General features: G+C 35.4%; 1 protein-coding gene across 1 annotated transcript in view; it reads left to right on the top strand.

Annotated features, from left to right (window-relative positions):
- LOC150086083 (proteasome adapter and scaffold protein ECM29) overlaps positions 1-16,490 on the top strand; it is a 367,922-nt gene that overhangs the window by 210,127 nt on the left and 141,305 nt on the right. Inside the window, exons 29-30 of the mRNA XM_090374364.1 lie at positions 3,421-3,526; positions 16,418-16,465. Coding sequence (XP_090230490.1) covers positions 3,421-3,526; positions 16,418-16,465 — 154 coding nt within the window. The remainder of the gene's footprint in view (positions 1-3,420; positions 3,527-16,417; positions 16,466-16,490) is intronic.

The following is a 16,490-nucleotide window of genomic DNA, read 5'->3' on the forward strand; positions in this document are numbered from 1 at the left end:
TGTATCATTAGTTGCTATTTATGTTGAAAATATCAAATGGCTTGAACGCGGAAAACTGTTATAATGGGGGGGGGGCGTTACAAAATTTGTCTTGCAAAGTAGGTGGTGGCCCAAAAAAGTTTGGGAACCTATGAGCTAGATGAAGGGAACAATTGTGAAATAGTTTATTTTGATTTCAGCAAGGCATTTGACTCAGTCCCTCGTGAGAAGTTACTCTATAAGCTGGAACATGTTGGGATTACTGGAAAGATTCTAAAATGGATTGCAGGGTGGCTACAGGGCAGAAGGCCCTCAGATTGGTGTAACGTCAGAAGTGGGGTCCCCCAAGGATTGTTTCTTGTACCACTATTGTTTCTGATTTTCAAAAATGACATTGACAAAGGGATAAAGGGCATGATAACAAAATTTGTGGACAATGTAAAAATTGGGAGAGTCGTTAATGATCAATGCCAAGCAGAGCTCCTTTAGGATGACTTGAACAGCAGGAATGGTCTGAAAAGTGGCATCTATGTTTTAATGCAGCAAAATGCAAGGTATCACACTTTGGTAATAGCAACCCCAAAATAACTTATGCACTTGGTGGGGGCTGAACAGTACAGGAAGAAAGGGATCTGGGAGTTATAATACAGACAGATATAAAGTTTTCTGAGCAGTGTAATCAGGCAGCCAGGAAAGCCCACGGTGTTCTATCGATAATTTATTAAACATTATCCTATAGAGATAGAGAGGTTACAGTCCCACTGTATAAGGCAATTGTAAGACAACATTTGGAATTCTCTGTTGAAGTGTTGGCGACCTCTTCTGAAAAAAGACAGAGCTTCTTGAAAGGGTCCAAAGACAAGCAACTTGCATGGTGAGATCAGTAAAATGGTGACCATATGAGGAAAAACTTCATTTGTGTGGGCACCACTTCATTTGAGGGTGGACACCCTTGAGTTTGACACCCAGGCACCTTAGAGAGTACCTGATTAAGGTTTATAAGGCTCTGAGAGGGGGTTAGCAAAATGGATGAAGGTGGAATTTTCACTGCTATAAAGAATTCCAATAGGGGCCATAAATTCGCATTGCAGGGGAAGAGATTTAGACTAGATTGTAAAAAATTTTCTTTTAGCTAGTGAGTTGTTGATTATTGTAACAAGTTGCCTCCACAGGTAGTCAAGGCTCACAACTTGAAGAAATTCAGTGGTTAACTGGAGAGTTATCTGTGCAAGGAGGAAGCACATAATTTGTATTTTCTTGTCTTCTTTTTTTTTTTTTTTTTCCTCCTTCAGCCAGTGCAGCAAAAGGTTGTGGTTTCCTTGCACTACATGGCTAATACTAACTTGATCAGTCAGTTGGATTATTATTACTTGGAATATAAGATAAATAATTATATTACCTTACAAAACTGTGCTGTTCACTAGGTAACATTTTAATCAGTATTATATTAACTCTAATAATCATGAAGCAGAAAATAATTATTCTCCATATTTTTTTATGAAAATTACTGAAGCAATTTCAAGGCTATCACTTGCGGGGGCTGATTCTAAGAGATGACAGTGTGTTGAAATGTTACAGTTTCAAGAAATGGATACTATTGTTAAGTCTTTATAATATCGGTGTGTAGATACACCATAGACAACTCTTAAAAACTACAAAGTAGTTGTTGTAGGCATCATTTGCTCTTTCTCATATTGTGCTCTGCCTTCACGACGAGTTGCCATGATGTTGCACTACCTTGAATAAGTAACGCTTCACTAATAGAGAAGACTATTGTTACTTATTCTCGGTGAGTACCACCACCACCCAGACATGTTTCAAGGCTATTGGCCAAGTTAGGCTATTGGCCTAACTATTGTTAAGAGACTGTGACAAAGTTGTACAAGAATTATATCAACTTCAGATGATAAGTATTTGCATAGCTCTAATAATAACCATAAATTTGCCCACCATTACATGAGTTGCTCATCAGGGATCAATCTCCCTCTATGCATGTCTGGGTAATGCTCTGTTGTTTAAAGGCCATCCATATTTTAAGATCTATGTTGAGAAAGATGGTATGCAGCTGTTGAAAGTTTCATGTACTGTATTTTATCCAGCCAATTTTAATTTCATTTAGTCATTTTAATAACATTTTAGAAAATTTTAACTATATATATTTTATTGTAAATAGTATTACTAAAAAGGGGTTTAGGGCTTGAAAGCCTCAGACTATGGGAAATTACTAGATGAACAAGTTAGTGCAAAGTGTCATAGTAGTTTGTAGTAAATCATCAGAATAGGTGAAATGGCATCATTTTTGTTATATCTCATATTGTGAACATCTTTACAATGAGTTGCCCTGATATTTCACTACTTCGAATAAGTAGCGCTTCGCCAGTAGAGAAGACTAATGTTACTTATTCTTGGCGGATACCACCACTCTGATGGTACCCTTTCGAAGATTGTTGGTCTCTCATCGGTGAGTGGGAGGGTGGGTATCCTTGTGGTACAATGAGTGACAAACCAGTTATGAATATCTGGGTTGTCACTCATTGTATTACCAGGGTACCTACCCATCCACTGATGAGAGGCCAACAAGCTTCGAAACGGTTCCATCTGAGTGGTGGTATCCAACGAGAATAAGTAACATTAGTCTTTTCACGGGCAAAGCATTATTTATTCAACGTAGTGCAATATCAGGGACACCCATTGTGAAGGCATTCACAATATGAGATATAACAAAAACAGTGCCATTTCACCTACTTCGGCGATTTACTACGAACTAATATGATGCTTTGCACTAACTTTTTCGGCCTGTAAATAGTATTTTAATGTTTTTGCATATATTTTTAATCCATATATGCCTCTTTGCCAAGAAAATTTCCAATTAACCAAGAAGTAAATTACCAAAAATGGTTTGTTCATTGAGATTTAAATTATGTAAATAATTTCATGGTAAATTGACATAGGGTGTACCCTATATTAAAGAATGTTTTTAAAATGCCAGTTGTCATTTTAAAATTTTATTATAATTCAGCTGTCTGCTCAGAGCAGACTTTCTAAGTAATAAATGCCACTATCCATATAGCTTTTCTGATGGTATTGCTATATCATTAGAGGGTACAGCACACACACCATAGAAGTATACATTTATAAAACAGTAATAATGAAACCCGCAATACGAGAGGTACAACAATTAGCTGAAAATAGTTAAAGGATATAAGTTGAATTATCAATATTCTTGAGCTATTCTGAGCTTCAAGTTTCTTAACCTCTTTTAGTTAAACATTCTTTTCTATTTATTGAATTTTCTCTGCATTAATGTATTTTATATACTGAACTCTGTGTGGCCAAATAATTCTCTCTGATGAATAATGGCTGTCTATATTAATAATCTGAAAGTTATTGTTAAATCTGAAATATGGTTGAAACTGAAATTAATATTTATTTCCTCCTTAGCTGTTTGGCTCTTAGTGACCTTTTAAGAGGACGAAATGCTGCAGACCTTGTCGAGTATTTGCCAGTGTTATGGGAGACATGTTTCCGTGTTAGAGATGACATAAAGGTATTGGGTGTGTGTGTGTGTGTGTGTGTGTGGGTTTGATAGCAGTTGAGTGATTCATTTGTCATTGGAAAGCCAGTATTTAAATTCCTTGTTATGCATAGTGAAACCTTGCAATTAATTTTTATTTAATTTAGTTCAATCAGACTCTTTGCTTTATTTATTTGGTGAAAAGATTTGTGTAATTGACTGTAATACAGTAAATAAGGAAATTATAAATTAGATTAGATGTGTTCATCTCTGTTAACCATGTGATTATAAAGTTATATGGTTTTCTGTCTCTTTAACTATAGTACTTATTGCATAGAGTTAAAAATTTGCAAATTTTCTGCAAGAGATCATCATCATCCAAATGGTGCCATTATGGCAGCAAAAACAAACCCTTCTTGACTATCAGCCTTCTGTTCACCATTTTCTTCCATGCTATATTATATCCTGTTGGATGTTTAGCCCTAGCTGGAGTAAGTGCTTTTTCTTCTATTGCTTGCACAACATCATAAATATGTCTCCTCTTGGCCTTCTCTAGGCCTGTTACTCACCATTCATTTTTGTTTCACACATCTTTTCATGTAATCTTCTTATCCCATTCTTTTTACATGCCCATACAATCTTCTTTGCTTCACTCACCTCTGAATGGATATCTGGTATCCCATGTTTTCTTTCTTATGATCTTGCTGTTAGTTCCATTTATTTTTTTAATCTGGTAGCAGTGCTGGTCACCTGACAATTGACCCTTGAAAATGACACACTCTATTCCTTAATGATTAGAAATCTGAAAATTTTTCTAGCTCCCTAAATATAGGTAAAGTTTTTATTCTAATATTTTTTGCACTATTAAAAAATCATTACAAAAACTTGTCAGGTGACCTATCACTGTGTTTGCAACAATTTGGTGTTTTATTTGAAGAGTGACACCAGACTAGACAGGTGCCAATGCTGCTATGTAATTTTGAATTGTGTCTTTGCATAGTATTAGCCATATAGTGCAAGGAAGCCACAGGCATTTGTTACACTGACCAATAGAAAAAAAAAAAAAAATGAAATATAGATAAGAAAATAGATGAATTATGCACTTTCCTCCTCATGTATATAACAACCACTAACCTTTGAATTTCTTCAAATTGGCAGCCTCGGCTACCTGCAGAAGCAACTTGTTCAGTAATCAACAGCTTGCTGGTTATAAGAAAACTACCAACAGCCTAATCTGAGCACCTTTTCTGTAATTTGAATTTATGCCCTCTAGTTCTGGAATTCTTTATAAGAGTGAAAATTTCACCTTCATTCATTTTACTAACCCCTCTCAGAGCCTTATAAACTTCAGTCAGGTCCCCTCTAAGGTACCTGGTTTCCCGACTCAGCAGCCCACATAATCAATCTTTCCTAGTACAGTCACCCTTTTGCTGATCTCGCTATGTGAAATGCCAATCTGTGCTTCGGACACTTTCAAGAAGTTCAATGCCCTTTTTTAGATGTGGTCTCCATACTTGGATATTTCAAGTGTGGCCTTACAATTGCCTTATACAGTGGGATTATGACATCCTTATCTCTACAGGATAACATTCATCAATAGGACACCATGGGCTTTCCGGGCACTGCTCTGAGAACTTCATACCCATCTGTATCATAAACCCAAGATCCCTTTCTTTTTCTACTGTTTTTAATTCAACCCGACCAAGTATATAAGTTATTTGGAACAGGACCAGGGTATGTTTGCCAGGGGCAAAGGTTGATGACGTTGTAGAGCAGATATCATCTTTTAAGGGCACAAAAGGTGATATAGTTGTACATGTTGGCACTAATGATATCAAGAGTAGGAGACCGGCAGAATTGCTTAACAAGTACAGGTCACTGTTGAAAAAAAGCCGTGAAATAGGGTTGAATTTGAAAGTGTCTGCAATTCTGCCCAGACACGATAGGAGGGAGTATATGATGAGAGCCTTGTCGATCAATTCGGCCCTGGAAAGATTGTGCAAGGCTCAAGGGGTAGAATTTTTTTCAGCCTGGACTGTACTTGTTAACAGGAGAGATTGCTTCTACAGGGATGGGATAGACTTAAATATAGAAAGGGTGCAAGAATATTTGCTGATGCTATCGAGGCAGTGTTAGGTGGGTCGGAAAACTGCTAGCTTGGGGGGGAGACAAAGACGAATAGATTAACAGTAGTCACTGGCAGAGGTGAAAGAGATTCTTGCACTGCTTCTATTGGAATAAGCAGAAGCCTGAAAAACAAGATGCAGGATATTTCAGAGACTGCTGGGAGTCATTGGGGTACAAGTAAACACATGGGTTGTGTTAGGGTAGCTAAGAATAGAAATAGGTGCATGTATACTTGCATGTACACCAATGCTAGGAGTTTAATAAATAAATTTGATGAATTTGAGGTATTGCTCAAAACATCAAAGGCAGATATTGTTGGGATATCAGAGACGTGGTGTCACACAGATATAAGGAATGCAGAACTGGAATTTGGGGAGTACAACGTCTACAGAAAGGATAGACTGGATAGGAAGGGAGGAGGGGTTATGCTATTAGTTAAGAAATACATAAAATCCAAGGAAGTGAAGCCAGTGGACATCGCTGGACAGTGCAGTGTTGAGTCAGTTTGGTGTGACATAAGCATTGGGAGATCAAAATTGAGAGTAGGAGTGTGCTATAGACCTAATGACTCTGATGAGTACAATAAGAAACTGTACAGGGAAATAGAGTGGGCCAGTAAATCAGAGAGTCTTATAATGGGAGATTTTAATTTTCCAGATATTGACTGGAATTTGGGGGCTGGTCACTCACACACTAGCGCAAGGCTTTTGTGGATTTATTGGATGATTGTTTTCTACATCAGCATGTTCGGGTGGCAACTAGAGGGAGGAATACTCTTGATTTGATTATCAGCAGTGATTCTTCATGCATTAAGAATCTTCAGATAAATGAACCACTAGGTGGCAGTGATCACAGTGTGCTGAAGTGGGAATTACTCAAAGAGGTAACTACCATTAGGGGTAAAGGGAAGGGTTATTGCTTTCGTAAAGGCGACTACGATAGACTGAGACAGTATTTAAATTCTATACAGTGGGACCAACTGATGATGTTACCAACAGCAAATGCAAAATGGGAAGTATTCAAAGAACTTATCTTGGAAGCTACTAGGCTTTACATACCAACTAAGAAATATTGTTCAAGTTTTAGGCCTAAATGGATGTCAGATGAACTGATGAGGCATATGGCAAAGAAGAAACATGCATGGGATACATACAAATTAACACATGACACAGAAGCCTATGATAGATACAAGTTGATCTGTAACCAAGTTACAAAGGAGGTTAGGCAGGCGAAGGCAGATTACGAGAAATCTTTGGCAAGGGATGCAAAGAAAAACAGCAAAGAGTTCTTTACTTATGTAAACTCTAGAAGGAAGGGCATGAATCAGATTGGTCCACTTGATATCGATGGGTCAACTATTGATGATCCTGCTCAGGTGGCTAACAAACTAAATGAATATTTTGCATCGACATTCACACATGAGGAGTTATTTAGCGAGGGGAAATCCAGAGGTGTATTCAACTCTAGCAGTAGGCTAGAGAATCTTGTAATAACTGAGAGTAAAGTGGAGGAGAAATTGTTGAAGATAAACACAAGAAAGGCACCCGGGGTGGATGGGATCTATCCAGTTATATTAAAGGAGGCAGCAGAGGAAGTAAGCAAACGCTTAGCCATAATTATGAGATCTTCCTTGGACTCAGGGGAGGTACCCACAGACTGGAGATGTGCAAATGTGACCCCAATTCACAAAGGAGGATCAAAGGCTGACACAAGTAATTATAGACCTGTGAGTTTAACTTCTGTTCCAGGAAAATTAATGGAGGCACTAGTTAAAGAAGCACTGCAGGATCATTTAGACAAGACTTCAGTTATAGCACGGACACAGCATGGTTTTGTTAAGGGGAAGTCTTGCCTGACCAATTTGATTGGATACTATGATGCAGTCACAAAGGAACTGGATGCAGGGAATAACTTTGATATTATATACTTGGATCTTAGAAAGGCTTTTGATACTGTTGCACATGGAAGACTGCTGCACAAATTGGAGCAGTGTGACATTGGAGGCAAATTGCTGCTGTGGATAAAGGGGTGGCTGAGGGGGAGAAGACAGAGTGGTAATCAATGGACACTGCTCGTCGTGGACTAATGTTATTAGTGGAGTCCCTCAGGGCTCAGTGTTGGGTCCATTATTGTTTTCTGTATTCATAAATGATATTGATGATGGTATATCAAGCTTAATGTCCAAGTTTGCAGACGATACAAAGGTAGGCAGGGTTGTCAAGGACACTACTGACACTATGCTGGTGCAACAGGATCTGGACAGGTTGAGCAGATGGGCTGAGAGGTGGCAAATGAAGTTTAAATTGTCAAATGTAAAGTACTACATATGGGAAACAGCAACCCCAGAGCAACGTATCAACTCTGTGGTACTACACTGACAGTGGTAGAGAATGAAAGGGACCTGGGGGTGGTTGTGCAGGCAGATATGAAGTTCTCTGAGCAGTGCAGACGGGCTGCAAGAGTAGCTCATGGTGTATTGTCAATGATATATAGGAATTTTTCTAGCAAGGATAAGGAGGTGATTATTCCCTTGTATAAGGCAATGGTCAAGCCACACCTAGAGTACTGTATACAGGTCTGGAGGCCTCATTTCAAGAAGGATGTAGAGCTTCTGGAATGAGTACAGAGAAGGGCAACAAGATTAGTGATGGAACAAAGGGGTGCCCTTACGAAGAAAGGCTTAAGTTTTGCAAATTACAGTGTCTGGAGATTAGGCACCAGCGAGGTGATCTGATCGAGGTGTATAAAGCCTTGAATGGTTTGAGCATGCTCAATGCTGATGGGATTCTTCCTCTTGCTCAGAATAATCACCTGAGAGGGCATAAATTCAAATTGAGGAAAGACAGATGTAGGATAGACGTGCGGAAATTTGCCTTTAGCCAGCGGGTGGTTGGTTGCTGGAACAGACTTCCATCCCTTGTCGTGGAAGTTGATAGCCTAAATAAGTTTGAGGCTCAGCTGGACAGGTATTTTGAATGAACAGAGGGGTGAAGTAGTGGGTTTTTTTTTTTTTTTTTGGCTGATGCTGCATAAGCTTGCTTTCTTGCATCAAATGCCTGTAGTAATGCTAATGCTATTTTGGGGGTTGCTATTCCTGAGGAAGTGTATTACTCAAAATGCAAGATAAAACAAATCTTGCATTTTGCTGCATTAAAACATAATTGCCACTTTTCTGACCATTCTTGAAGCCTATTCAAGTCATCCTGAAGGAGCACTGCTTGATACTGATCATAAATGACTCTCCAAATCTTTACATCATCTGAAAATTTTGAACTCATATTCTCTATCCCTTCGTTGATGTTCTTTGTGAAAATCAGAAAGAACAGTGGTCCAAGAACTGATCCTTGATGCAAGACCTCACTTCTGACATTACACCAAACTGAAGACTGTATTAATCAAAATCCTCTTCCTTATGTACTGCCACCACCCTGTGATCCATCTTAGAATCTTGCCAGTAATCCCAACGTATTCCAGTTTATACAGTAACCTCTCATAAGGGACTCAGTTAAATGTCTTGCTAAAATCCAAATAAATTATGTTGAAATTGTTCTCTACATCCAACTCATAATAATTATGTTAAAATAGTTTATCAATTTGGTTAAACATGATATTTTCTCTTAACAAAACCATGTTGTGTATACTTCAGTATGCCACTTCTAAGTAAATGTCCTGGATTGCACCTTAATCATTGATTCTAAGATTTTCTCCACCACTTAGTCAGATCAACTGTAGATACAATTGTAGTCTGTAGTTACCAACTTCACTCTGAGAACCTCCTTTATGTATGGGTGATATGATGGCACTTCTCCAATCCAAAGGAATCTTTCTTTATTCCAAAGATGCCCTATAATTAACCTCAGTGATTTGATACACTCTCTAACCACTTCCCTCAAAATTACTGGATATGCACCATTACTCCAGGAGCCTTACTTTGCCTTTAAGCTCAAAAGTTTTTCTAAAAAAATAAAAAAAAGTTTTTTTAAGCTCAAAAGTTTTTCTCAAAAATTTTTCAGACATACCAGTCATGCTCTGCTCTAATCTTTTGGAATTTCTAAATAAAGCATCCTTGGTAGAATAATCTTTCCAGAAAACAATTGCTCTTTTGCTGCAATCGTTCTTTTAATTAGTTTTGTGATGAGTGCTTTGATTGATTGAAAATAATATTTTTATATTCGTAAATCAGATTCTAGTCATTTTATATTTCATTTATTATATAAAAGGTTTTTATTTATGATTTATTTATTTATTTTGTAAAATATATATCATAGATAATCTTCCAAACAGAATACTAAGTGCAAAAAAAGCTCAAGCATGATTGCAAGGCAGAAATATGTGTGCTTGTGTAAATTTGAATTTTCCTTGAATGATTTTATCAACTTAAAAATCAAAGTGCCTAATAGTTTCATGTTTATATTTTATGACACTAATGTTTTTTTTCTTTTTAAGCAGAAATGTATATGGACATGTGCAAAATTGAAATTTAACACTAACTACTATTATTGTATGTACTGGAAAATGGAAGAGATTGTTAATTTAATGTCACATAATTTGAAACCATCATGGCTGTAACATTTTTTTTGTCTTTAATAGAATTAATATTTTTGTTTGTTTTTTTTTAAAATAATGTTTAAAAAAAAGCATTTATAAATATTTAATTTTCTTATTAAAAAATAAAAATTGAAATAAAATAAAGTATGGAAGTCAACTAAGAAAAGATGATATACTGGTATACTGCAAGCAGAATTCAAAAACCAAAAGCTTCTCCTATAAATTAAAAACAAAGTTGGTCACTTGACAGGGGTAGTGCAACCCCATTGCACCAAACTGAAGTGTGAATACTGCTGAATGACCTATCAGCTCTAAAATGGAAGTGCCTAATTCCTGTTCATATTTAAGTAACATGTAAGAAATACAACATTTTTTAAATATTTAATTTTCTTATTAAAAAATAAAAACTTAGATAAATTAATTTTGAAACTCAATTAAGAAATGATGTATTGATATACATCATTTAGAACATCATTTAGCTTAAAATTTAGAACTTCAATTATGCATTAGGGAATGGAACTGAGACCATGATGTATAATCAAATAGACAGATAATAGAATGTGTACATTAAAAACATTATAGATACAATAGACCAGGTCATCTAACTTGCTTATTTTATTACGTAATACATAACCTAATGAAATTTAATTAAACTTTAATTAGTATTTATTTTTTACCAGGTCATCAGAAAATCATAGTACAGGTAGTTCTCAACTTTACGAGTTAATTCATTCCTAGCGCGCACTCGTAAAGTGGGAATTTATTTCACATAGATATAAGGTTAAAAATAGCGGTTACGCTCTCAACAATGAAATTAGTTAGCTAATTAGTTTGTTTAAACAATGATTGATTTATCCAAAGAAATGAAAACGTAGCCTGTAAAATCAAGCAAATTATAATAATAGAGAAATTATTTATGATTTACAAATGTTAAAGAATGTTTATTCTTCGTCATCATCATAGACTAGATGCACACTCGTTGATCACTCGTTATTGGCTTGGCACTTGTTGGGTTTGTTGCACAAGCAGTCATCTTCTTCAGAAATGTTTCAAGAGGCATTTGTTTCCAAGACAATCTCTTTTAATTATAAATTTCACGATTGCATGCATAAGCATTTTTTAATGGCACACACAAATTGCAACTAACACAATTCACATGGAGTAACAAGTTTACAAATCTTAAAAAAAAAGGAATGAAGAGAAGATTCTGAAAATTTATTTGTTTTTTATATGATTGAAGATTTCAGTAAAAGGGAAACACATTTCACCATAATAACGTAAAAAACCACACAATTCCAGCTATCGGTATTTTCGCATATGCAAGAAGATCAAGTTTACTACCTGTTTATAATTGCTTCCACTAACAGAAAAACCCAATAAGCCAGAAAGTGCAAATTGTTCTTATTGTTTTATGGTCATGACCTCCAGAAATGTGCTTTAGAAAAATATCACAAAGGTGTTTAAAATCGATTCTTATAATGGAACATATGATAACGATGAAAGTGTAGTGCATTTTAATGATTTGAATTGGTAACTAATATAATGTACAAACTGCACTCACGATCTTTTATATGGCCTTAAGGTCACGCTCGTGACTTTAAAAATGACATTTTAGAAAGATAAATAGCTTAGTTATACAGCAAAAATTTCAACTTCCGAGCTCTTGAAACGAATTACCAAAAAAACAGTGTGTTATTGGGTTCACATTAAGATATTTTAACGATACGATGGTGTCTCTGGAATGGATTAATATTGTAAAGCTGGGTACACTGTATTGTATAGCTACACACGTGGTTTGAAATGCGGTATTTATGAATGTTTAACATTCATTTTTTGCAATTAATGTTCATATTTTCGATTTTGTTGATGCTTGATACTTGGGAAAAAAAAACTTGTAAACCTGAGAACTCGTAAAGCGAGAACTGTCTATACAGATATCTACATACATACATAACCTATTTTTAATATTTTGACTTACATTGGTTTAGTAATGTCATAAAATAATTTAAAAGAAAAAATATTACATACAACATTGTTCTAATGTCATTAAAGAAATTTAAAAGAAAACAATATTACATAATTAAATTTCTTTTTTAAAAAAAGTCAGTCAATTTCTTTTGCTTCATTACCCCTCAAGCCTTTTGGGAGGCAACGTTACGAATTTTGCGCAAAAGTAATAATTGCATAGCATCTGCTTCTTCTTGTACCTCGAACCACTCAATGCTCTTCGACAACATAGTGTTGTCAAAGCGCATTGTTCAGCTTCACGCAGCTAATTATGTTTGTTGTTCCACCAGCAGCAGCAGTTTTTTATTCTTCAGAATCTTTTTCAGTTTCAGAATCATCCGAAATTGCCATCGCTCTTCGCACAATTTCATTATTGTCTAAAATTTCAGATGTGACATCCGTTTTGTCCCTATCCAGTCAGTCATTTACTTCCTCCATCGAAATATTTTTAAAACCAGGAATATTCAAACATAACTGCAAAATTTCAGTTTCTTTTGAAATGGTTTCTGTATCAGTTGAATATATTTCTGGCCACAACTTATTCCAGCTTCTTTGTATTGTTTGAACTGGAACATCATTCCAGACATCAGAAACATTGAAAATTGCATCTTATAGTGTAACCTTTCCAAAACTCTGTCACATTTAATTTATTTTCTGCCGAAACAAGTTTTTGAATGTATGAAGGTTTTGTGATAACAACATTTCACACTCTCAATCATGCCTTGGTCCATCGGTTGAATGAGAGATTAGCATTAGTAAAGGCATATGATGCAAGAAAGCAAGCATCAGCCAAAAAAAAAAAAAAAAATCTAATTTCACCCATCCACTTGCTCCAAATGTTTGTCTAGTTCTGCCTTGAATCTGTTTAAGCTATCAACTTCTACAATGACAAATGGAAGTTTGTTCCAGCAGTCAACAACATGCTGGCTAAAGGCAAACTTTCTCACATCTATCTTACAAAGTGTCTTTCCTCAATTTGAATTTATTCCCTCTCAGGCGATTATTCTGAGCAAGAGGAAGAATCTCATCAGCATTGAGCATGCTCAAACCATTCAAGGCTTTATACACCTCAATCAGATCATCTCGCAGGTGCCTAGTCTCCAGACACTGTAATTTGCCAAACTTAAGCCTTTCTTCGTAAGAGCAACCCTTTGTTCCATTCACTAATCTTGTTGCCTTTCTCTGCACTCGCTCCAGCAGCTCTACATCCTTTCTAAAATGAGGCCTCCAGACCTGTATACATTATTCAAGGTGTGGCCTGACCATTGCCTTATACAAGACAATAATCACCTCCTTATCCCTGCTAAAAAAAATTCCTGTATATCTGTAGATGTTGTGTTTACTGGCAGAAAGTGGCATGATATTTTGCCATCATTGCTTTTTAAATCACACACATGTATGGGATGAGTAGGTGCATTGTCCATCAGTAGCATTGCATATTGTGGTAAACCTTTTGATGCCAAATGTGATCTTACACATGGTACAAATATTTTATGAAACCAATCATGAACTATATCTTGGCTCATCCATGCATTGTTTTGTAAGAAATATTTAACTGGCAAAGCATTTAAATTAATATTTTTAAATTTTTACGATCTAGGCTTTTTTTGGTTTTCCTCTAACAATCAAAAGAAATTTATGATTACTGCTGGCATTAGCACATACCATTATAGTGATGCGATCTTTTTGCATCTTATATCCTGGTGCCATATGTTCAGTCATTGAGGCCAGTGTATTTTGTGGTAGTGCCTTCCATTTAAGGCCAGTCTCATCGCAGTTGTATATTTGGTCTTTAACCAAACTTTGATCAGCTGTTTCCTTCTGTAGTTTTTCACGATAAACAAAAATTGTTGCGCTATCTGCACTTAGCTTCTCACCCTGGATTGACAACTGTCGAATACCATAGCGAAACTTAAATTTGTTCAACCATCCAATGCTAGCCTTGAATGAAGGATTTCTGCCTAGTTTTTTATTGATTTCAATGGCTTTTTCGATTATTATAGGTCCCAACAATGGAATTCCTTGGCTACGTTTTTGAACAAACCATTGAAAAATTGCAGTATCCAATTGTTCATTTTAGCAAGCTTCATTGTTTCTTCAACTTTTAACATTATCGTCAGTGATTTCCATTTCAGACAAGTGGTTTTCAATTTTATCTGCATCATGCTTTATATCATTTACTGTTGTTCTTCCTAGTCCATAAACCGATGCTATACTTGTAGCACTTTCACTTTTCTTAGATAATTGATTATTTCAATTTCTTGTGATAATCCTAATGCTACCCACTTATGTTTCTCTGTCATTCCAATGGGTTTACTAAATAAAAATTACTAAAATATGAAACAAGAGGTTAAAGTACAACCATATACAGTGAGTTGTAAACAAAGACTGAATGACATATGGTGCTAATATCACAATGCATTACAGTGTAGTGGGATTAAGTGATGGTTAACAGAGACTGATGGTAAATAGGGTGATGGACAATCGAAGTTCTACTGTACTTCAAGCAGAGTGCAAAAATTGTGAAGGTAGAAGAAGAATTTCTCTTTGGTTCAACAGGTGAAGCTTATTCTATATTATTTCTCCCTGGTAAAAATTCCTTCCTCTTTTCCCACTGCTGTACAATATAATGATTTTCTGTTGTACAGCTGTCCCACAAACATAGGAAACAGCAGTATTTTGTGAAATCTTTCTAGACTAGTGAATCATGTTGAGATCACTGCACAGATCCCAAGCAAAGTCATGGTACTTTATTGCACTCAGAATCTTGGACATACATTTCTTTCAAGTCAACAGCATGAAGCAGAGGAATGAGATGTAAATTAAAATTACAATTAAGTTTAAAACAGAACTGCTTTTAAGCTTAATTTTGAGGCATCATTAAATATATGCCCTTTATTAGGATTGTGTTCAATGTTCAGTTCATTCAGAAGACGAATGATATCTTTATAGAAGCACATACTGTCTTCCAAAATTAAATATTTTGTGATGTTTTCGATATACTGTAATTTTAGTTCATGCTTTAAGTAACCTCCACTGTTATAGAACCTAAAACAAAAGAAGTGCCACTTGCTCCTTAGATATTTTTAAAATCACGAGCTAAGACATTTAGCTCTTGCTTAATTAAGTGTGCCGCATCATAATTTTCTGGCTGATAGTCCAGCAAAGTCTGCAACACAAGAATCCTCACTATATTCATCACTGCTTCATTTATCCCATGATTTGGGGGGGGGGGTCTGGTATTGGCAGGTCTTCATTATGTGGAACAGGCCTTACTACAGATGGTATATTACTGTGTTTAATGCTGTGCTTACTTTTTCTGAATGTTGATATTTTTGTTACTTAGAAACAGCAATTGTCGGTGTTGTTGCCCAGTTCTTGCCATACCATAGGAACAGCAAAATGCATACTTTTAATTTTTCCAGTTAGCCACATCCTCAGCTTTATGGTGCAGGTAATACAGTATATAGGTGGCACTTAAGTTTTGTCCTAATAATTCTTTTCATAGCTCACATAAAGTTTTTGTCTTTTATTATCCAATCAAATGATATTTCACTGCCTTCAAAATTTATTTTTTCTCTCAGTCTTCTTAAAATATCATACTTGAATATTTTATCTTCTCTAAAAATTTCATATACAGTCATTCAAATAACAGAGATCAAAAGCATCAACATCAGTTTAAAATAACTCTTCGTGATGACTTCATACCCGTTGTTGGAAGTACTTTGGGAGAGCATCTTTCTTCTCTCCACATTTTTTCTCCTTCAGATATTTATAAACATTCACAGTAATTATTCTAGCCTGGCCACTTTGTAATTTCCTATGCCTAAACAAACAGTCAATTGTAATTGTGATGCAATTACCCTATACAACTACAGTAATTCATTATGTTTATTTCTTTAATGGTCTTATATACATCTATCAGATTACTTCAAGGTGTCTAGTTTTCAGGCTTTTGCATGTTATATAGTAGCACGAGTTCTACATTTATAGAACTAATAGTAATCATTAACAGATTGTAATATTAGTTCAGAGTTTTTTTTGGTTAAGTACCAAATTCAGAGATCATTTTGTAGTTCTAGTGGTCTTAGATTCGAAAAAATTAAATATAAACTTTGGTCAAAAAAGAAAATTGTTAAATAAATTTATCTGTGAATTGTATAGTATTTTTTTGTGTGAGAAGTTTTAATTTATTGTTGGTTAAGTGATAATTATTTATCTCCATTTTCGTTTTTTTTTAAGGAAACTGTAAGAAAAGCTGCAGAGTCTGCATTAAAGTCACTAAATAAGGTAATTTATGACTTTAATTATTAGA

This window comes from Mastigoproctus giganteus, chromosome 5 (genome assembly GCF_048544385.1).
Source record: "Mastigoproctus giganteus isolate SK-2022 chromosome 5, ASM4854438v1, whole genome shotgun sequence".
In the NCBI taxonomy this organism is placed as follows: Eukaryota; Metazoa; Arthropoda; class Arachnida; order Uropygi; family Thelyphonidae; genus Mastigoproctus; species Mastigoproctus giganteus.